At 28.6% G+C, this 23,072-nt stretch overlaps 3 protein-coding genes across 5 annotated transcripts; all 3 read left to right on the top strand.

Moving 5' to 3' along the window:
* The first annotated feature begins 36 nt into the window (after positions 1-36).
* Positions 37-2,635, top strand: LOC100647650 (hsp90 co-chaperone Cdc37). Its single transcript, XM_003394039.4, has 5 exons — positions 37-225; positions 603-736; positions 837-1,278; positions 1,362-1,667; positions 1,746-2,635. Exons 1-5 carry the CDS (start codon positions 193-195, stop codon positions 2,037-2,039), a joined length of 1,209 nt encoding a protein of 402 aa, XP_003394087.3. The 5' UTR covers positions 37-192; the 3' UTR covers positions 2,040-2,635.
* Positions 2,636-3,467: 832 nt separating this feature from the next.
* LOC100651986 (chromodomain-helicase-DNA-binding protein 1) lies at positions 3,468-18,241 on the top strand. 2 transcript variants are annotated; one of them, XM_048413246.1, is made up of 21 exons: positions 3,468-4,206; positions 6,755-6,867; positions 7,760-8,041; positions 9,230-9,418; positions 9,509-9,678; positions 9,782-10,418; positions 10,514-10,721; positions 10,829-11,106; positions 11,185-11,911; positions 11,990-12,235; positions 12,324-12,491; positions 12,582-12,708; positions 12,800-12,957; positions 13,007-13,380; positions 13,469-13,703; positions 13,932-14,051; positions 14,154-14,381; positions 14,874-15,200; positions 15,279-15,757; positions 15,839-15,952; positions 16,023-18,241. In XM_048413246.1, the coding sequence occupies exons 1-21, from the start codon at positions 4,201-4,203 to the stop codon at positions 16,240-16,242; spliced, it is 5,406 nt and encodes a 1,801-aa protein (XP_048269203.1). In that variant the 5' UTR covers positions 3,468-4,200; the 3' UTR covers positions 16,243-18,241. The 2 variants fall into 2 exon arrangements, with proteins under 2 accessions (XP_048269203.1, XP_012175740.2); XM_012320350.3 differs by having other exon boundaries at positions 3,472-4,206; positions 13,022-13,380.
* Positions 18,242-18,832: 591 nt separating this feature from the next.
* LOC100651397 (saccharopine dehydrogenase-like oxidoreductase) lies at positions 18,833-22,576 on the top strand. 2 transcript variants are annotated; one of them, XM_012320349.2, is made up of 8 exons: positions 18,833-18,986; positions 19,923-20,105; positions 20,184-20,356; positions 20,471-20,787; positions 20,905-21,051; positions 21,154-21,244; positions 21,348-21,610; positions 21,688-22,576. In XM_012320349.2, the coding sequence occupies exons 2-8, from the start codon at positions 19,934-19,936 to the stop codon at positions 21,791-21,793; spliced, it is 1,269 nt and encodes a 422-aa protein (XP_012175739.1). In that variant the 5' UTR covers positions 18,833-18,986; positions 19,923-19,933; the 3' UTR covers positions 21,794-22,576. The 2 variants fall into 2 exon arrangements, with proteins under 2 accessions (XP_012175739.1, XP_012175738.1); XM_012320348.2 differs by having other exon boundaries at positions 20,181-20,356.
* Positions 22,577-23,072: the final 496 nt, after the last annotated feature.

The following is a 23,072-nucleotide window of genomic DNA, read 5'->3' as shown; positions in this document are numbered from 1 at the left end:
CTCGTGCGAATATGTTCTACGTTCACACCAATGTAGTTGACAATTAAACTTCGACAAGTAAGGGCGTCGTATTTCTGCTTTTACAAAAATAAGAAAATAAAAGAAAAACTTTATACACAAGTCATATTTATAAAATAGTCAGTTCCATAAGGATATATTATTGGATAGAAAGCACAATTAACTGGCTGAACGATGGTGGATTATAGCAAATGGAAAGATATTGAGGTAGGAACCCTAGTTTTGGTCCAGTATACTTATGGAATATTCTAGAGTAATAGTAGAAATTCCGAAGCTATTTTTTATTTGTATACTTGACAAAAATATAAAATAATTATGAAATTTAGAAGCTGTCTAGAAGAAAATTTTTTCATCTAGGTATTTATTGTTTATAAATTGAGAAAAAATGAAGTACATTCTTCAGTACAAACTTATTATACTAAATCTAATATCATTTTTTTTTAATATTTGTCTTCTTTTCTATTTTTCTCATTGAATATACTTGTTTATAATTAATATATTTATGTACCTAAAATAATTTATGAAGTATATTATATGTATAAGTAATGATAAGTATGTATGATGCTAAAATTTATACTTGTTAGATTTCAGACGATGAAGATGATACTCACCCAAACATTGATACACCATCATTATTTAGATGGCGTCATCAAGCAAGGGTTGAAAGAATGGAAGAAAGGAGACGTGAGCAAGAGGAGCATCAGAGGAAAAAGACAGAGTATGTTAATTTCTAAGCATAGAGTTACATACATAAATTATCCACAATAGTAATATGTATATTTTACCATCATTAATTTAAAAATTTATATTATTTATAGAACTCGACAAAAAATGAGAGAAACAGAGGAAAAAATTAAAAAATTAGAAAATGAACAAAAGGAAGCAGATTTAACCGAACTGAAAAAAATTTTGCAAGATCTTGAAAAAGAAGATTTAAAGATTAAAGAAAGGGAAGAGGAAATAAAGAAAAAAGAGAAATTAACACCTTGGAATGTTGATACTATTGGACAAGATGGTTTTACAAAAACAGTGATTAATAAGAGATCACCACGTAAGGGAGATGACAATGGGTTATCAGATGAGGAGAAAGAAAAAAAAATGAAAGAATTTGCAAAAGAAAATGAGAAAAAGTTGAAAGAATTTGGTATGCTCGGAAGGTATGAAGATAGTAAGAAATTTTTACAAGATAATCCGCAGTTAGTATGTGAAAATACTGCAAATTACTTGGTTATCTGGTGTATTAACCTAGAAATAGAAGAAGTAAGTATATATACATTTGAATATTTGTAATAGATAATAGATAATAACATGAATCTGTTTTATCAATATGTTGTTAATTTCAGAAACATGATTTAATGGAACACGTTGCGCATCAATGTATATGTATGCAATATATTTTAGAATTATCAAAACAACTAGATGTTGATCCAAGAGCATGTGTAGGTTCCTTCTTTAGTCGTATTCAGAATGCTGAGTTAGAACATAGAAATTCTTTCGAAGATGAATTGAGAGCATTTAAAGAAAGAATACGTAAGAGAGCTGTTGAAAAAGTAGCAGATGCCCTTAGAGAAGCTGAGGAAGAGGAGAAAAAAGCGCGTCGAGGTCCAGGTGGTCTTGACCCACTTGAAGTATTTGAAAGTCTACCAGAGGTACAAGCAAATTTATTGTAAATATTTCTGCTTATTATTTTGATATAGTATGTGTTTACTGTAATATATTACTTTTAGCCCCTACAAAAATGCTTTGAAACCCAAGATCATGCTTTATTGCAAGAAACGTTAGCAGTGATGCCACGAAAAGAAGCATTCTATCACATGAAACGATGTGTTGATAGTGGTCTTTGGTTACCAGATGCAATAGCTAAAGAATTGATAGAGGCAGGAGTAACTGCGGATGATGCAGAGGCTAAAGAATTGATAGAGGGAGAAGTAGCTGCAGACAATGCAGAAGCTAAAGATTTGATACAGGAAGGAGTAACTGCGGACGATGTAGAAGAAACCTCGGCGGCCAATCCTGAATAACGCGTGTCTGTAAATTACATATGTTGACTTTCATGACTCATTTATGCAAGTATATATATATATATATATATATATATATATATATATGTATATATATATATTCTTTAGTATCCAGAATATGTTATAATAAAATATTGTCATTAGGCAATGAATACAACATTCTTATCTTCGTTGTCTTTTTCTTATTATAATAATATTATACTATGGTTATGCCTTGAATTACTTTAAGACTGAATTGTCACATAATTTCAAGTTATTATAGGAGGTGTGAATATTACAATTTATTAATTAAACATGATAATTATCTAGTAAAACGTGATGCACTTTATCATATATTTAAATTGAATAATTAAAAGTTACTTCTGATATGAATATTTACAAATATTAATATTTATATGTACTAATACATGTAGAATGCATATATACACGTGTGTATATATATATATATATGTGTGTGTGTGTGTATGTATACATACAAATCATAATTTGTTGCGTTACTTAAATATTTTTGATCTTTTTCTTGGAATTATGTCATATGTACATTGAAAACTGTAAACAACCTAAAGTTGTAATGTAAATAAAGAAAATACATTTCATTGTCTCTTTTACGAATTTCCGAAATAACTTATACGCTCTCGCGAAAATTTATCCATTTTGTATTTTAGTTTTAATTTCTTTCTTACAATAAAGATAAGTGTATGAAACTATAAATATATAGCATATTTCGGATATTAATAATATACATAAATCAAATACAATGAAGAATTAATTTTCTAAGTTTACTTTAAATATATGTATATATTACTTTTATTAATTTTTAATATTATGCTAACCTGTAGCAGTTTCATATAATTATTTTACGCGCCCATCGCCAAACGAGATATCGATATGTGGAATGGAATGATACGGCAAGAAATCGACTTTCAACCGGAAATCGTAAATAATCGTATATCGAACCCGCTGGCTTTTCTTCCTTTTCCGATATGACGTGCCACGGGTGTCTGGGTAATATTTTTCGTCTTTCATTCTCGTCATAATACGTTAGTTACAACGCCTGCGAAAATGCAAGCTGGTTTTCATTGGACCGGGTAAAACTATTTGTTTTACTAAAAATATTTTTTTTCTATTTAATGTATCTAATATTTTTATAGTTTCAATTCGATCAAATTTGTCTTTTGTCTCTACCCAATCTGATGTAAAACGACAGCTTTTACATATTATGTTGCTTTATAAAATCGCTTATTCACTTTGCATGGTAACATCATTAACTTTCATATAATATCCATGATATCATACATAGTCTCATAATAACGTCCTAAGAAATAAAATTAAGTCTCTGAGCTCGAAAATAATATTATATATTTATGATTTCTATACGTATATAAAAATATATTTCTGTATTAGACAAATTTTTCCTATATAATATCCTTATTCTTAAAGTGGATTAAGTCAACATTAAATTTAACTACTACAACTGAATAATTACATTTTCTCCTACATTTTAAAGGATATTTTCTATAAAATGAGAAAAAATTGTTATAGCGAATTATATAAGTAAACGGATTTCATTGCATGATTACTCGATCACTGTAATTGCGCATATACAGAGCAATAGAAACTCACCAGGCATTCTGGGTAAAATTTCTGTGAGTAATCAACATGGCTGGCATACAACGATTTCCGTTTTCTGACTACGTTTTAATATAATTCATTAAAACGATATTTCTTTGAAAAATTGGGGGATAAAATTGTAGAATGTAAATGTTTATTTTTGTAAAGGATCGTCTTTTTACGGATTTCGAAATTATGTTGATAAAAGATGTAATTTTTATCAGATTTACAGGGCGTTCAGTTTACTAAGGGGTGTAGATGAAAGAAGGGGAAGGGAGAAGTGCGCGCGCAGCATGTTGGAACGAAGACTGAGGACGCTCGGGGAGGGCGAAAGAACGAGACTAGTTCACAAAATGGCGCTCAAGCTCAGACCTGTGAACATATAGTACGTGGAAATTCGATAATTTTGTACGATGTCGCGACTTCGTGTATTAATAGTCGTTTAATAGAACGAATACGTGTATACGCGACAGTTTAATTATTAAATTAACGTGTTATCGTGCATGCTGTGTGTTATATTGAGATATTGGTGCGACGCGCAGACGGAACGATGCAGGTGAGTGGTCGGGTTCGAAAATTGTTTAAGTTTCAGCTTTTCGTCAATTTTTTTTTTAATAATAATTGTTTGTTTCCGTTGCCAATACGAGCGTCAATGTTGTTTTAAAGAACAATTTGCGTGATATAGCAGCGGTGTTGTTTGGAATAGGGAAAAATCGCGTTGTCACATGCGTTTCATTGATCTACAAGGAGAAAAATCCTCGTAAAAACGAAAAAAACCACTGGAAATTTGTTTAAAAGGTTTTTGCGTATAGGGCGGGGTCTTACTAACCTTATGAGCTCAGGGACTTGTCTTCACTAAATCACAATTTTCTGCAATTTTACATAGTTTCCAGCTTCTTAATAACCTATAAGTTTGTTTACATTCATTCATTTTGACATTTGTCACTTAAAATGTTATTGTTCCACCCTAATTTTCGTTAAAAATGATTCCTTGCATTCTCCTTTACCTTGGGTCCATGCTTATTCAAAAATTTTAAATAGACCCATTTTTGCAAATTAAGCTCAAAGATTGATATACATTCTCTGTATTATAGTAGAGATTGTGTAGAACAATCACCTGCAAAAGCTTTAACAATTACATGCTTTACACATGGAAAATATTTCATATATTCTGAGCTTTTTCCTTTTGGAGGAATCATTTCTCTGTATTTCAAGAATTTTTATATATTATGAATAATATCTGATTCTTTATTTATGATATGTTTTCCATAAAATTTGAATTTGTATGGACACAAGTACATCATACATTTATTTTCTGTTTACAAATAACCGCAAGATAATACATTTGTAACTTTGAATGTCATTTTTACTAGAATTGTATACAAATAAGGTATAAAATTAAGGGGGACAATGATTCTTATAAATGCAGGCCTTACATTTGTCCTATATTAGATCCATTTTTATAGTTATATAATATTTAATATATAATACTGGATAATACATTTTATTAAGATCTACATAACAAAACATAATACTAAAACTTTCAAGAACAAGGATTGATTATATAAATATTATAAACAAGCTTATATCCCCTTGTGTTACTTAAATTTAAAGAAGTAAAAGATAAAACTTTCTATGCAATGAGTATTTAAAATTTATTGTTTCCTAAGTTCATAAGATATGATATAATTTTTACATACATATTATATACTGAAGTATATCTTTATTATATATAAGAGTTATTCACTGACGTTTATATCATCGTTAATGAATTAAGTATGGTATTATATTTGAAGTAACTGTATTTTGGCTTTCATATTACTAGATAGCAGCAAAATACGCACAATTTTAACATTTAAAATACTTCTTAATCTTATAGACAGTTTTGAAAAAAGTAAAGTTTTGGAACCTATTGAAGAAACAAAACTTGGTTAAAATAATAGTACTTTTCATCTTCAAAAGTTTTGTTTCTGTTATATAGAAGCACATGGTGTTGCTGTATAACTGTAGATATAGATTGTTTTCATAAGATATAATGTAATATAGGGTTTGTTTTCAAACAATATTGTGTTTCACATGATAGAGTTGTATTTTGTGTTATCTTCAACATAAATTTGGTATTATTTATCTTTGTTAATCTTTTAATGCTAAAAGTATTTAACTGTAGGTGCAGATCACAAATACTATTTTAATATTGAAATTAATGATAGCTAGTATAGAGTTATTGTGAAGTGAGTGTGAACAGTTTCTTTCATAACTCATATGCTGTTCAAGAAACAGTTGTAAGTTTAGTCAAGTATTGTGCATAATGTACTTGTTGAAATGTTCAATAAATCTGTATAGTACTTAAAATGTTGAATTACATTATTCTGAAATACCCATTATACCTTATACCGGTTATTTACATGAAATTATATGTCCCTTAGATTAATCATTTACAGAAAAGTCTGCAGTAGTCTTCTACCCGATTCATGGTTTAAGATAATTACATACAATGCATAGCAAATGTTGAAAGAATACTTCATTTGTTCAAAGTTTGTGAACCATCTTTCGGTTGAAGAATATTTTTCTTAAAGAATAGAATCTCTAATTTATGTATGTAACTATCTTTCTGTTTGATATTTAGTCTTCAATAGTTTAATCTATATTAATGTAGATACCTAATTATATGTTTTCTTTACTAATATATAATTGAATGTAATCCAAAGATGTAAGATCAAATATGCTAAGTTCCTAATATTTTATTGAAGTGTACTTAGAAAGCAATTCTAAAGACCCTGAAAATTAAGCATTTCTTAACTACAAAATGGTGGTTAAGAATTATAAAATGGAGGAAAGATCTTCTTGATAGATGGCACTGTTAATTTATCTGCAAGCTATGTTCTGAACATTAAAAATATGCCAAGATATGGGAAAGATGTACTATTATCTTAAAAATATGCTAAAATAAATTTAAAGAACTGCTCTATTAAAAGACATAAATAATACATTCAGAAAATTATATTATATTAGCATTAATGAGTAAAAACTATTCCAAACAACGCATTGCGACTTATATATTTTTAAAGATAGGATAATGTTAGATTTGTCTGATTAAATTACAGAAAACATTAGAGTCCGAGTCTGGTAAAGAATCTGGATCTGATTCTGAAAATGAAAGTAAAAGTGATAGCTCTTCTTCAGGAAGCAATACAGGATCTGGTTCTGGATCAGAAAGGTTGGTATTGGAGCTACTATTATCTAATCTCTTTCTTTCAGAAAGTCCAAGACATAATGCAATGTGTTTATATTTTACTATTCCAATATAGTATTACACAATTGTTACCAATATAATATGCTAATAATAGTAATCAATGCTTGATCATTAATGATGCCATATGATATTATTCCCTTATATAATGTGTGTTTGGCTTTCTGATATGTAAGGGATTATTTGACATGAATTACTTAACTTTGTGTATTGCTATAGCTTTATATAGCATTAACATTGCTTTGACAATCATGCTAATTTAATGTATCCCTTGAATTTTATATAAGCACAATCTTCAAAGTTTCTGTTACTCATGCAATGTTTTCTTGTATATTGAAACAATTTAAACACTAGGTGAGCTAGTATCCTACTGCTTCTATTCATTTTACTTCTTATGATAATTTGTCCTAATAATATTATACATAGTGTATGTTAATTTAGATTGTACAGAAAGGTAAAAAACAGGAATATTTTCACAAATACATATATTGAAATATAAATGCTCAAGAACAGAATTACTAATATTAAAGTATCTAAAGTTATTTCAAATTATCTAAAGTTATTGCAGTTAATTAATATACATTGACAAATCAACATTTACCCTATTAAATATATAACGCCTTTGAGTTTATTATCTACATTTTTCACTCCAGACCATTTTATAATGAAAGATTACAAAATTATAGTTCAATATTCAATAATCATCATGAATGAAATCATCAATAAAATTTCGGTTTGCAATCAATTGTTGTTTTAAGTTAACAGCTGATATTTTATATTTGGAAAATTTGATGTTTATATATTTTGTGAATTATAAACAATGATAGTGAAATAAAACATTGCCTGACTGCAAATGCAGTGACTCTAGCTCCTCAAGTGGTTCCGGGTCTGGATCAGGTTCTGATTCTGATAAATCAGAGAAGTCGGATGCACCTGCACAAAGTGATAGCTTCCAGAGCAAAAGTTCAAATCACAGCACAGAAACAAAAGTTAGGCTTAAGAATGAGTCTAGTCGCGAGTGGGATGAGAATCCTGACATTTATGGAATCAGAAGATCTAGCCGTTCTAGGAAAGAGCCTGAAAGGCTTGCTACACAACGTGAAAGCGATAGCGATAGTCGCAAGAAATTTAAGAAAAAGGGGTAAGTAATATGAAAAAATTCAAGTAATTATCGGAAATCGAAATTATAAACTCTATAATCCTTTCAATTCCTTATGAATTGAATTAATATAACTACATATAATAAATAAGTGCAGTTTAATTATTTAGACAATGATAATTCAGAATTTGCATTTTTTAAAAGATAGTATTTTATAAATTGATAATATATCTATACTTGAGCAAATATAAAAAATGAAGCTCTTCTTTATTTTTTAACATTCAAATATATTTCAAAAGTGTGTAGAATCATGATCATAAAATCAAAAATATTATAAGTCTTAATTTTTATAATTTGGAAAAGTGATATTTATTGGAAAAATGAATTTGGATAATATAATATACAAGTAACTGTTATGTAGTACGTTTCTACCTTGCAACTTCAGCTGTGATAATAATTCTATGAAGCTTTTATGTTAATTATGTATGCACTTTTATGTATTGCATATATTGTGTATCAATGTGCTTTTATATTTTTCATTCTTGATGTTTATATTTGTGTTTAATAAGCTTAGTGCTTCAAATAAATTTTTCCACTGTAGCACTATTGTTTGTTTTCTATCTTATCTACAATTTTATTATGTTGAGTAAATTATCACATTGTATTGAATAATTTTATTATTTATTCCAGCTTTAGTTTATGCTATATATCTATTCATATGCACTTACGTAATTCATTAAAACTTTTACTCAAAAAGAACCATTTAATAAGTATGTAATCTTTCACCTGAATTTGTGTTAGATTACCTGCATGTATATATACAAAATCTTATCAATATGCTATAGCAAAATACCACTTAGAAACCTTATGTTCCTATTACTAAAAGTAAGTAAAAATTATTACACCAGAAAAAGAACATTTTTTCCTTGTTATATATTACAATTTTAATAAATTATACAGTAAATTGCTGTATTAATTATTGGTTAATTATTCATTAATATTTTATCAAAGAGAACATTTTTATATCAAGCATGTGAATTAATCTGTATTTATTATTAAAAAGTAGAAGCAAGATTTTAATAAGTATAATTTAAATATATCATTGAAATAATAAACTTATATGACAGAAGTATCAAACAATGAAGTTTATAAACGTATTTCATTTTTTCATTATTATAATATTTCTTATATTGTTAAATACACATGTGCTAGCATTGTCTTTTTTTGCAGTTCACATAATTCATGGAACTCAGACAGTTCCGATTCTGAATCTGATGATGTCGAAAGCAGAAGACCACCACCTAGTAAATCGTTGAATAGACGCGCGGTACAAAAAGCCAAAGAAAAGGCAAGGACAAGGAAGAAACGAATTTCAGAATCATCTGAAAATTCTTCTTTTGATAGTGATGATAACAGGAGGTATTTTATTTTATTTTCAAAAATAAAATACCATAAAATACTTTAATACCATATAATACTGATAAATTAATATTAATTCAAATCTGTTAGGCAAGTTACAAGAAGAACTGGAACTGCTATTAGCTACAAAGAGGAAAGTGAAGAGAGGACTGATAGTGAAGATCTTGTAGAAGTTGAAGAAGGTAGCACTGCAAATGCAGAACCAGATAATGCAGAAACAATTGAACGAATTTTGGGACAAAGAGTTGGTAAAAAGGGAGGTTAGTCTATCAAATAGTTGCAAACTGTAAATTGCAAAATAATCACAAACGTGATCATATCCTTATTTTCTCAGATATTCTTCTATAGCATATTTTCTTTTAGTTACAGGAAATGTAACAACAATTTATGCCATAGAAGAAAATGGCAATCCAAATCCGGAAGATTTGTCTAATGAAGAAACTGAACTGCAATATTCAATAAAATGGAAGGGATGGTCTCATATACATAACACATGGGAATCAGAAGAGTCATTGAAAGCACAAAAAGTAAAAGGATTAAAAAAATTAGATAATTTTATTAAACGAGAACGGGAAATCAAGCAGTGGCGGGATTATGCTGGACCTGAAGATATAGATTACTTTGAATGCCAATTAGAACTTCAACAAGATCTCCTAAAAAGTTACAATAATGTTGAAAGAATTATTGCTGAATATAACAAACCTGATTCAGATCATCCAGATTATTATTGTAAATGGGAAAGTTTACCTTATGCCGAGGCTACATGGGAAGATGGAGTACTGATTGTTAAAAAATGGCCAGAAAAAATAAAAGAATTTCGTGAAAGAGAAGAGTCCAAAAGAACACCAAGCAAACATTGCAAAGTTCTTAAATCCAGACCCAAATTCCACCAATTAAAAGGACAACCAGATTATATGGGAAAAGGTCGGGATTTGACTCTTAGAGATTATCAAATGGATGGGTTAAATTGGATGATTCATTCTTGGTGCAAAGAGAATAGGTAGATTATATTTCACTATATTATGTAATCTCTCAGTATATTAACTAATCTCCCAATATACATATTATATTATAATGAATTTTATTCGTTTACAGTGTTATTTTAGCAGACGAAATGGGTCTTGGTAAAACTATACAAACAATATGCTTCCTTTATTATTTATTCCACACACATCAGCTTTATGGGCCATTTTTATTAGTGGTGCCCCTTTCGACAATGACTTCCTGGCAAAGAGAAATGTCACAGTGGGCACCAGATATGAATTTTGTTACATATCTGGGTGACGTTACTTCCCGTAATGTTGTACGTAGTATTTTCTTATTCTTATAAATTCGAATTTCTCTTGCAATATTTAAAAGATTATAAATATATTTATCACATATTAAAAATTTAATTTTATATACGTGCAGATTCGAGAGTATGAGTGGTGTTATAGCTCAAAGAGATTAAAATTTAACGCCATACTCACGACATATGAAATAGTACTTAAGGATAAAGCGTTTTTGGGTGCCTTAAATTGGGCCGTGTTGTTGGTAGATGAAGCTCATCGACTAAAGAATGATGATTCACTCTTGTATAAAGCTCTCGCTGAATTTCATACGAACCACCGGCTCTTAATAACTGGTACTCCATTACAAAACAGCTTGAAAGAATTATGGGCCTTATTACACTTCATAATGCCTACCAAGTTAGGAACTTTCTTTTATTTTACAAATTTTTTCTTAGTCATAATAATTTTCTATAACCGTCTTTTTTGTTTACATAGATTTAATTCATGGGAAGAATTTGAAAAAGAGCATGATAATGCAGCTCAAAAGGGATATTCCAAATTACATAAACAATTAGAACCATTTATTTTGCGACGTGTTAAAAAAGATGTTGAAAAATCTCTGCCCGCTAAAGTTGAACAAATATTACGAGTAGAAATGACATCTTTACAAAAACAATATTATAAATGGATATTAACCAAGAATTATAATGCATTACGGAAGGGCGTCAAAGGTTCTACTATGACATTCTTAAATATTGTTATTGAATTAAAAAAATGCTGTAACCACGCCTTTCTTACAAAACCTACTGAAAGTGAAAGAAAGGATAACAATGAAGATTATTTACAGCAACTAATTCGCGGTTCTGGAAAATTAGTTCTTCTTGATAAATTATTAGTGAGATTACGAGAGACAGGACACAGGGTTTTAATATTTAGTCAAATGGTCAGGATGTTGGATATTCTTGGGGAATATCTACAAAAAAAACATTTTCCATTTCAAAGGTTAGATGGAAGTATAAAAGGAGAACTACGAAAACAAGCATTAGATCATTTTAATGCAGAAGGATCGCAAGATTTTTGTTTTCTATTATCAACAAGAGCAGGTGGTCTTGGTATCAACCTTGCTACCGCTGACACCGTTATTATTTTTGATTCAGATTGGAATCCACAAAATGATTTACAAGCACAAGCTAGAGCTCATCGTATTGGACAAAAAAATCAGGTATTTCAATATTTTGTATCAATAATATAATCATAAGTAGTAAACATTTTATTAAAAAGAATGTTTCACTTTATATAGGTAAATATTTACCGGTTAGTAACAAAAAATTCTGTAGAGGAGGAAATAGTAGAAAGAGCAAAGCAAAAAATGGTTTTGGATCATCTTGTAATTCAACGGATGGATACAACTGGTCGAACAGTATTAGATAAAAAAAGTGCAGGGACCAATAACAATCCATTTAATAAAGAAGATTTAAATGCTATTTTAAAATTTGGAGCTGAAGATTTATTTAAAGATGAAGAGGATGGGGATGAAGAACCTACTGTAATTATTCTAAAGAATTTAAATTATTCTAATTTAAGACTATATGTACAGATGAAAAGATTAATTCTTATTATTTTTATTTAAATAGTGCGATATTGATGAAATTCTGAGGAGAGCGGAAACGAGAGATGAAGGACCTTCAACAGTTGGAGATGAACTGTTATCAGCATTCAAAGTTGCTAGTTTTGCTGCATTCGAAGAAGAATCCGAACCAGTTAATCAACCCAATGATAATGATGATGAGAGTAAAGATTGGGTGAATATAATTTTTTGATATCAAATATACTTTATAATATTTCTATGTATAAAAAGATAACTGAAACATTTTTATTCTGATTGATTTTAGGCCGAAATTATTCCTGAAAATTTCAGAAAAAAAGTTGAAGAAGAAGAAAAATCAAAAGAAATGGAAGATTTATACTTACCCCCAAGAAGCCGAAAAACATTGCAGCAAATTAATCAAAGTGGAGAAGGTATATAACGCGTTAAATTATATATTATTATTATATATATTATATTTATATTATGTATTATATATTATTCAATGTTTGCTTCATTATCAAGGCAAAGGGAGAAAACGAAAGAAACTATCTGCCGATGATAGTGAAGAAGGAGAGGATTCCGGAAGTGAGGCTGAAGGTAGTGATGATGAGCGTCCTAAAAAGAGGGGTAGACCAAGGGTTACGCCTCGAGAAAACATTAAAAGTTTCACTGATGCAGAGGTATGTACTTAGTTTTGTACTTTATAATAATTTACATGCAAATTTAAAGTCTTTTATTACACAGATACGAAGGTTTGTTAAAAGCTATAAGAAATTCCCTGCACCATTGAAACGATTAGATGATATTGCGGCGGATGCAGAATTGCAAGAAAAGCCAATGTCAGAATTACGCTTCTTAGGAGAGCAACTAAAATCTAGATGCGAAGCTTGTTTATCTGAGTTTGAAAGTACCGCGAAAGAGAATAAAGGTGAAGAAGAGGGTAAAGGTCCTGGTCGTAAGAGAGGTAGAGGTCCTACATTTAAAATTGGGGGAGTTATGGTTAACGCAAAATCTTTCTCTGCTGCGGTAAAGGAATTAGAGCCTCTAGAACAAGCTTTACCATCGGATTCGGAACAACGATCTAATTGGCATATTGATATCAAGTGAGTATATTTTTTATCGAATTTTTGCATTAAAATATATTTATATACATACATATGTATTTATTTTATTATAAATGCTATTACACAGATTGAAACCGGCAAATTTTGATTGTGATTGGAGCTCCGAAGATGATTCTAGGCTTTTAAGAGGTATATACCAACATGGCATGGGTTCATGGGAATCCATAAAAATGGATAATAATTTGAAGCTGGGTGATAAACTTCTCCCAAATGGTAGCAAACTTCAATTAAAAAAAATAAACACTCGAGCCGAATATCTACTAAAAGTACTCAAAAAACAAATTGACTCCAAATTAGGAGTGGTAAGATATATTATTTTACTTTTATTGTATTCCCATAAAAATTCCCTTTTATCGTTGTAATCTATCCCGGCAGGGTTATGTCCTTATCCCACATCCCGAATATCAATTTAAGGTAATTTCTAAATTCCCGATGGCTTTAATTTTTGTATGGTGACGATATATAGATTTATAATTCATAGATTATTCATTTCATATTTGTATTTTAATATATTTAAATATTAATTTTAGACTAAAGCAAGAAAACCGAGAAAACCTAAAGAAACAAAAACTGCAATTACAAAAGAAATTATAGAGGAAAATGATAGTTCAGGTGGAGAAAGTAATAAATCTAAATCTAAAGTCGAAAAGGTAAATTTATATACAATTAAAAGTATATTTGTGTTACATATTTACATTTGACTCTAAGAAATATTCTATACATAAATGTTTTCATGCTTATTTTACCTAAAGCCATCTACAAAGAAAGAAGAAGAGGTTATTGTAAAGAAAGAAACTAAAGAAGAAGTGGAAGAAGTAGTAGAAGAAAAGAAGAAGGAAAAGAAAACTAAAAAAGAGAAAAAGGAAAATAAGAAGGCTAAAAAAGCAAAACAAGCAGCAGGTCCGATGCATTTTACTGCTAATAATGAACCAAGAGCTCTTGATGTTCTTGGTGATTTGGACCCTTCTATATTTAACGAGGTTATTAATTTAATTTATTTTAAAAATTTAATGTTTCTTTTATACAGGGTGGTTGGTAACTGGTAGAAAATCGACTTTGAATTTTCGCTCGGTACGCGTAAACTTTATCACGTCTCGTTATAACGGATCTCACTGTAGATCGTTGTCTCGATGGAAATTATCGCAGTTTAAGTTTATTTTTGCCGTAACAGAAAATTAGGAATACATAATGAAATAATATGAAGTAATCATAAAGTTTATTATTACAAAAACTGCTAAAAATGTTGCCCATTCCGCCGAACACATACTTCTGCTCTTCTCATTAAATTTCTATGAACACTTTCTAAGTCGATTTTCTCGAAAACAAAGCCTCAAACGAAAAATTTTTATTCTATATTTTCGACTTCTTTTTTCGCGTAGAATCACCCCCTTTCCGCTTGTACCACCAGTTACCAACCACCCTGTATATCAAATGTACACAATAATTTGAATATTGTATTTTCTACTATGCAGTGTAAAGAAAAAATGAGGCCAGTAAAGAAGGCGCTTAAGGCTTTGGATAGACCAGACCAGTCTTTGAGCGAAGCGGAACAAGTCGCTCACACGAGACAGTGTCTTGTACAAATTGGAAACCAGATTAACACTTGTCTAGAAGAATATAGAGACCCTGAACAAATAAAAGAATGGAGAAGTAATTTATGGTATTTTGTATCTAAATTTACAGAATTCGATGCGAAGAAACTTTATAAATTGTATAAACATGCGACGAAAAAAGGAGGTGAAAGTAATACAAGTGCTACGTCTAGCCCAGAAAAGAAAGAAGAATCAAGTAATGTAAAGGTATAATAATAAGAGATTTGTTCTTATTTTAATATTATTACAATATAAGAAATATCATCAATGTAATTTATTTTATAGAAACATAATGAAAGACATATAGATAAACAAGTAGAAAGTATTAAGGAAAGTAGATTACAAAAACGAAAAATAGAAGATATGGAAGAAAATTCAAATAGTAACAGCACACTGAGTAAGAAACATCTGTCGATTATATCTGCTGTAAACAGTATCAGCAATACATCTGCAGTTACTATTGGTGCTACCACCATTACTCCCATTACATCGACTCCAAATTCTACTTCAAGTACTACTAATAGTGTGGACACGCCGCGACACAAAGAGAAGGAGTCGAAACATAAAGACATGAAGAGAGATCGAGAACGTGATAGGGATAGAGATAGACCGCATGGTGATAGAAATATGGACAGGATGAGTGGAAGTAAAGATGAGCGAATTAGGAGAGATAGTGGCGGCTATAGTATAAGTGGACACTACAGTGGAAGCAGAGAGGATGACCATTGGTTATCCCGCGATGGAAGAGATATGCGAGATGGAAGGTATGTATAATCAGTATGATAGAAACAGTACAGATTCGTTTTTGTATAGTACAATATATAATTTAGATCATTAATACCTAGATTTGGAGATCATAAACGTGACCGGTTTGATTCTTATGGACGAATGTCTAGTGGATATCACCGTGATAGAGATCGAGATCGCGATCGTAGTATCCATATGAATGACAAACGGAGGTAAATCATAAATTTAAATGAATGAAAAAAGATTTTGAATAAAAATAATATTCATAAAATTTGTGTTCAGTGATTATTACAGATATCCATCAGGACCACCAAGTTATGGATACGGTCCAGGAGGATATGGAGGTGGAGGCGGCGGTGGTTATCCTCCATCTGATATTCCTCCGAGCCATTTTAGAGGTCGAGGTTACCCTGGAGATAATTATCCTAGCGAATGGCGACCAAACAAAGATTATAGACGAGACTACGATAGAAGACCACCTCCGCCAAATGCTAATTCCTAGTGCTCCTTTCTTATTACTGTCCTTGAATGCGTTGTTGAGCGACTGTAATTTCGATGGAGCCTTGTGTTGTTTCAGCTGACTGAGCATTTTATATTATGCTCCTTTAAACGTAGTTATTGTTTAAATTCTTTACACAGTTTATTCTGTGATTTAGTACTACTTGTGACTTGTACCTATGTATAAAGTTTATTCCATTGCTTATTTAATATGCAAGAATTCTATCTGGATTGAATGATCTTTTTAAGATTTTTGAGGAAAGGTGTGAAAATAATGAGTTTATAAATATTTTTAACATATAATTAATAATTTTTTTAAATATATCGGGTTTCTTGAAAAGAAAATGATTGAAGTTTTAAGTTTCTATTCATTAATATTTCCAATATGTAAGAAATTATGTTTATGTATCTGAGTCTTTTATTACAGTGCAATTGTAAGATTTGATAACGAACTAAGATCAAATTAATGTGTTTGTAGTGTATATTATTAAGTACAATGTTGAAATACGTAATCTAAAATGTATGCCTTCCCAAATCGCATGTAACATATTTTGCATTTTCGATACTGATCATGTATGTTCAATGGATGTGTAGCTTATATACAGTTATTCACCACTTCAAACTATGCTACGTTTCAATATAAAAGTCTTCAAACTTTAATGATTGATTTATAGTTTAATAATTAATCTTACATTAACCGATATTTTATTGCACTACGATAGGTATTAAAGTAATGATGTCTTATTTCATATGATGTCTGCAAAAATTGTACAAATTAGTCAACATTATATAAATTTTCTATTAACTGAAAACCCAAAAAAAATTTTACATCAAAAGAAATATGTAGAATGACATCATTTTGTGGTGATATGCAGCGTACGTGAGCTATATGTCATACCACGCATGTATTTATTGTAAAATTAGGAACAAAACTACAAATATGATATTTGCTAGCCGGTGATTACATTCTTAAAAGAGAAAACAAATATTAACTTTCTCCTCTTTTATAGAATTTATACTTTCGCAATTGAATAGGTAGATAAGAATTCTATTTTTCCGTTCATTCTTTTAAAGTACTATAGTTTTGTACTTTATCAAAAACAATGTGAAATATTGTAAATATTAGAATAAGGAGATAGTTATATTCGATGTATATTTAACTCTGGAATTAATGGAATAGTATTCTGCTTTCTTGTAGAAAGAATAAACAAAAGGCTAGACCCTTCAGTCTTGCATCAGTTAAAAATTATTGAATATAACTACAATATTGTAATTAACAGGAAAGGATATGAGTTTTTAATTATTCAACGATCAATATTTCTAAAAGAGTGTGAACATATTTCTCGATCTTAAGTTGTGATAAAGATTTGTAAAGTACATAAGTTTTTGTGAAAAATTGTATTTTATCACTTTTTTCATTAGAACATTATCAAAAATATTAATTGCGCTCCATTTTCGTAAGAAATATTTACGAATTTTATATCCATAAAAAAAATGAAAGTCATAAGCTTTTTGTATGTATGCATTAATTTTTTTTCAACCTAAAAATCACGTAAACGTTAAATATTTTTTTTTCAGTAACGTAATTATTTTTTTCATCATCTGAGATTGTTTGAATCGCCTTTATTGGGCTATAAAATAATAAAAATTATTTTATAGATTATTTCATTTATATAAGGTGAATCTCTTAACAGTAAAAATGTATAACTTTAGCGTGCATTTCTGTAAATAATAGTGTATACATGTGATGATATATAGCCAAGAGAAAGCGGAATTGTACACACGTTAACGATACTTTGTGTCTTACGTATACATAAAACAAAGTACATTGAAATTAAATCACAATAGAAATTTGCTAGTTTAGGTTTTTAATTGCAAAGTGATATTCTAAACAGTGAGCTATTTACATATAATTTATTACTAGCCGAATACAGACTATAAGTAATAAAACAAAAGATTGTTGTAAATATAAATTAAGAAAAATAAATGATGTAGTAGAATAATTTAATATTGTATAATTGAAATAGAACAATTACGGTAATGCATTTTATTACTTTTTAGAAACATAAATGAAAGTTTTTGATGACATATAAATCATTCTGAAAATTAATTCGTTTGACTATTTGCTAGAATTATTTTTTAACATATTTATTAGTATAAACGAGGGAGATACTTTAAATATGTATTTAAATAATGGAAATATAACAACGGTTGTTAACATTTTACTCATTTTATTCATAATATAATAATAACAATATTTTGTAATTACAAATATTTTCTAAATTACAATGATTAATAATAAAATATAAATATTAATGCACAAAATATGAAATTATAATAATTTATAATTGCCGGTTTTGACATATAAATTCACAGATATATGTACATACATATATAAAATACAATACGTATTATATTAATAAAACACATTACCAAATGCAAATACGTCGAAGTAACTATCTCTGTACAAGATAATATTATATTTTCAATTTTTGAAAATAATTTTTATAGTTAAAGATTTGTATTTGATGTATAAAAACAGCAGACCATTGAACGTTACGTAATAAAATCCCCTCTCTATTGGTATTCAGTATACATATGTATGTATATGTATGTATATACTCTGGTCAGGCTCAATTCGCTTCTATCAACATACAGATAGAAAGACGTAATTGTGAGGAAGAGTGTAACGTTACTAAAGTTAGCACGGAAAAAGGTTGTGATTCTGTTTATCAACGTTTATACAAGGTATGTATTTTGTCGACAAGATATAAAAATTTTGCTCAATATATAGTAAACTCTTGAGAATTATAATTATGTCAAAATACCGGCGAAATGACATTTCAGTCTACAGTAATATTCAAGATAGTATACTAAAAGGCGTGTCTTTTGTTTTTATTTAATATTTCCCATTGCATATCTTAAAAAAGTATATTTAAGGATTATTATTTTTCATATAATATATATATATATATATATATAATTCATATTTATTAATTAAAGAATTTCAAACCAGATCTAGTTCATAATAATTTATGTACTGATCACGTTTAACATGTTAAAAACATGTATTCTATTTAAATTCATTATATAATTGTAAAATTATTACATGCAATAATACAACATAATAAATTATAAAATAATTTTCTACCTGGGCATATTTAATTTTTTTATATTCATAAAAATATAAATTTGCATATGTGTATATAAATAGTCACGAAGTATTAGTTTTTTACCTTTGAATATTTAAAAGTTAAATCAATCAAGAGACTGACATGATCATATACATGTCTGAGGCTTGATGCAAGTACCACTCTCAGTATTTATTAAATTCAAATATTAGCACTTAAAGATATGTTAAAAAGATTCATTTTTAAATAATTTCTGACACAGACATTTCCGGTGTTCCAAATTTCTTTTTTGATAGAAAGAGACAATAAAATTTATGTTATTTTTGTATTTTATGTTGACCTTGCTATTTTCTACAGAAGGTTTATTTTAACATTTTAACATTAGTATATACAAATGTTATTATAGTCATTTCTACATAGAATTTGAAATTGTCTTTTGTTATATACAATATACAATTGTTCACAAACTCAATATCGGATTTAACTCATTTTTGCAAAAATATGACATTGGCATTTCTTATACCAAATCAGGGATATATTTTATTATTTTTAGGTGTCATCATTATGACAGACGAACGATTAGACTTTGTGATATTTGGAGCTACTGGATATACTGGAAAATATGCTGTAAAAGTAGCAGCACAATTAGCTAAAGAAAAACAAATGAAATTTGGAGTATCTGGACGCAGAAAGCAAGCTTTACAAGCAGTTGTTAAAGAATTTGCTTCTGATATTGGTAACATTAGATCATTAGGTTCTTGTATAATATTGCTTATATTAATATTATAATAATATGATGAATTAACTTTAGAAGATGTACCTATATTGATTGCTGATTTGAAAGATGAAGAGTCTTTAAAAAAAATGACAGCGCAAGCTAAAGTGCTTGTTAATTGCTGTGGTCCATATAGATTTTATGGAGAACCAGTAATTAAAGCATGTATTGCTACACATACTCATCAAGTTGATGTCAGTGGTGAACCACAGGTAATTTTTTAAATATGTTTCAAAATTATTGAAGTTAATAACTTGATATTAATTCTACTTGTTACTTGTGTTATATATTTTTACATTATTTATTTTTTTATTTTTGTATTACAGTATATAGAAAGTATTCAACTGAAATATAATAAGGCAGCAGAAGAAGCTGGTATCTATATCATAAGTGCATGTGGATTTGATAGCATACCATGTGATCTTGGTATCATTTTTACACAACAAAAATTTAATGGTGAAGTCAATTCTATTGAAACCTATCTAAATACATGGGTAACTACAAAAGTTAGTGGTGCTCTCATTCATTATGGAACGTATGAATCAGCAATTTATGGTATTGCAAATTTTCATGAATTACGCGAGTTGCGTTCCAAACTCTATCCTGAGAGATTACCTCAATTCTGGCCAAAGCTTAAACCAAGGTTAACAATAAAATAAACATAACATAATTATAATTATATAAATTAATTATAAATATATTAAATAAATTTCTGCATTGTTTATGTTTCTTAATATTAATAATCTTAATAACCTTTTAGGGGTTTCCTCCACAAATCTCCTATATCAGAAGGTTGGTCTATGGTATTTCCAGGATCTGACCGTTCTGTAGCTCTGCGTACACAGCGATTTTTGTATGAAAAATACAAACAACGGCCAGCTCAAGTTCAAACTTATTTTACACTCAAGTAAGATTTATATTTATGTTATTATTAAGCTACTTAAAGTCAATCATAAGAATTATATTAAAAATTTCATATTAAATATATCTTTTCCTTTTTTAATGATAGGTCTCTTTTCTCTGTGTTGACAACCGCCATTTTCGGTTTAATATTTGTAATGTTATCTAAATATGAATTTGGTCGTAATTTGTTACTAAAGGTATGTCCTATTTTTTTTATTATAAAATACATATTTCATATCAGTTTGATACTTGAAACAAAAAGTAATGCAAGTTTTGTAAAATTTATTTGATTCTGTTTAGTATCCTACATTCTTTTCCGGTGGATATATAAGCCGCGAAGGCCCTAAGCCGGAGATACTGGATAACACTCGTTTCTCCATAACCTTTAAAGCAGATGGATGGACTGAAAGATTGGTTGAACCTACTGATAAACATGACAAGTTACCAAACAAAGTAATGATTACTAAAGTTAGTGGAACCGATCCTGCATATGGCGCTACATGCGTTATGTTACTACTTTCTGCTATAACAATACTTAAGGAATCCGATAAAATACCTGTAACGTACGTTTATAGCTTTTACTTGAACGTATATTATTCCATATATATATTATTTTATAATTTTTATTATAATGTTTTAGTGGTGGTGTCTTATCTGCTGGTGCTGCATTTAATAAAACATCATTGATCGATGAGTTGATAAAGAAGGATATAAAATTCGAAGTTGTTTCTTCCACTGAAACATAAAGTCTTTCATATACTTACAGGTTACAGGTACAACTTTGCTCTATTATAATGAAAACAAAAATATAGGAATGGGGAACATTGCGTTTTTTGTTTTGTAGTTATATTTAAATTTGATACCAATATTTTCAATTTTCCAACTAATTAACACTCCACAGATAGCTATTTTTTATAGAGATATTTTTATCTACATAATCGCATTTAAAACAATTTGCAGACGGTAAAATATTTTTTAAGTATTTTTGAATACTAAATAACAAGCTTGAGTTTGCAAAGATTATTTGAAACGTGCTTTGAATATGCGCATAAAAATATACTGATATAAGTAAATATATATATATCGAAGAAAAAAATGCAAAACATACTTATCTATGATAACACTGCATTTCTTTTGTGTTTAATTGACAAAATTAATTTTTTTATGAGTGTTGGTAATTGTCGTAATTTAATATATGATAATAATACTGATATAATAAAATAACTACTTGTTTTGCTAAAAACAATAATACGTGATATATATATATATATATATATATATATATATATATATATACATTTACATTTTCTATAAATGTATCATTATATAAAGTATAATACAAAAAAAATATATTTATTGATTACTGAAACTATGTATATGTGCTCGATTAACGCACATCATATAAATCTTTATATTTCTAATTGATGAATGAGTTAATGTTAATGCTTTATATTTTATTTCTTATACTTTAATAGATGTTAATCATTTGTATTATCTTCTTAATAAAACTGCTTTTCATTACAAATAAATTTACGTTTACATTTAAACCAAACCATTATATGATAGGATGAAAATTGACTTTGTTTAGACAACTATTTATCGTCCGTAATAGACATATTCAGTCACTTCATTTTTTAAATAGAGATGACATTTTGATGCAATTGTTTTATATAACTGTGCTGTTAAGTATTTATTCAGTATTGCACAAGATTTTAATTATTGTTTTGATTTTCCATAAAATCCAAATGAATGTATGTCATTCATTTATATAATTTACCGCTAAAAAAAACTAAATTAATTTTCTATTTTTATTAATGATCATAATTTAGAATGTTATCTCGGCATTATAAACGATTTTCACAATTCTACTATTATCTATCTATGATTTCGTTACTGTTCATTTTTATAAAATTAAAAAGAGATCATTTGCCTTTGTATTATAGTGAAAATATCTTTGTTACAACTTTCTTTATTCTTAGCTTCGAAAAGAAGTGCTCGTATTTCCTGCTGTAATACCAAAGTGGT

This window comes from Bombus terrestris, chromosome 2 (genome assembly GCF_910591885.1).
Source record: "Bombus terrestris chromosome 2, iyBomTerr1.2, whole genome shotgun sequence".
NCBI classification, from domain to species: Eukaryota; Metazoa; Arthropoda; class Insecta; order Hymenoptera; family Apidae; genus Bombus; species Bombus terrestris.
The sequence above is the reverse complement of the archived record's forward strand: the minus strand, read 5'-3'. Positions and strand labels throughout refer to the sequence as shown.

Excerpts from the sequence above, each read along its gene's own strand:
- LOC100651986 (XM_048413246.1), top strand. Across the intron at positions 12,492-12,581 it reads ATGATGAGAGTAAAGATTGG|GCCGAAATTATTCCTGAAAA; the intron begins GTGAATATAATT and ends GATTGATTTTAG. Across the intron at positions 12,709-12,799 it reads AATTAATCAAAGTGGAGAAG|GCAAAGGGAGAAAACGAAAG; the intron begins GTATATAACGCG and ends TTCATTATCAAG.
- LOC100647650 (XM_003394039.4), top strand. The coding sequence starts at position 193 with ATGGTGGATTATAGCAAATGGAAAGATATTGAG. Across the intron at positions 737-836 it reads CATCAGAGGAAAAAGACAGA|AACTCGACAAAAAATGAGAG; the intron begins GTATGTTAATTT and ends TATTATTTATAG. Across the intron at positions 1,668-1,745 it reads TATTTGAAAGTCTACCAGAG|CCCCTACAAAAATGCTTTGA; the intron begins GTACAAGCAAAT and ends TATTACTTTTAG.
- LOC100651397 (XM_012320348.2), top strand. The coding sequence starts at position 19,934 with ATGACAGACGAACGATTAGACTTTGTGATATTTGGAGCTACTGGATAT. Across the intron at positions 20,357-20,470 it reads ATGTCAGTGGTGAACCACAG|TATATAGAAAGTATTCAACT; the intron begins GTAATTTTTTAA and ends TTTGTATTACAG. Across the intron at positions 21,245-21,347 it reads GTCGTAATTTGTTACTAAAG|TATCCTACATTCTTTTCCGG; the intron begins GTATGTCCTATT and ends GATTCTGTTTAG.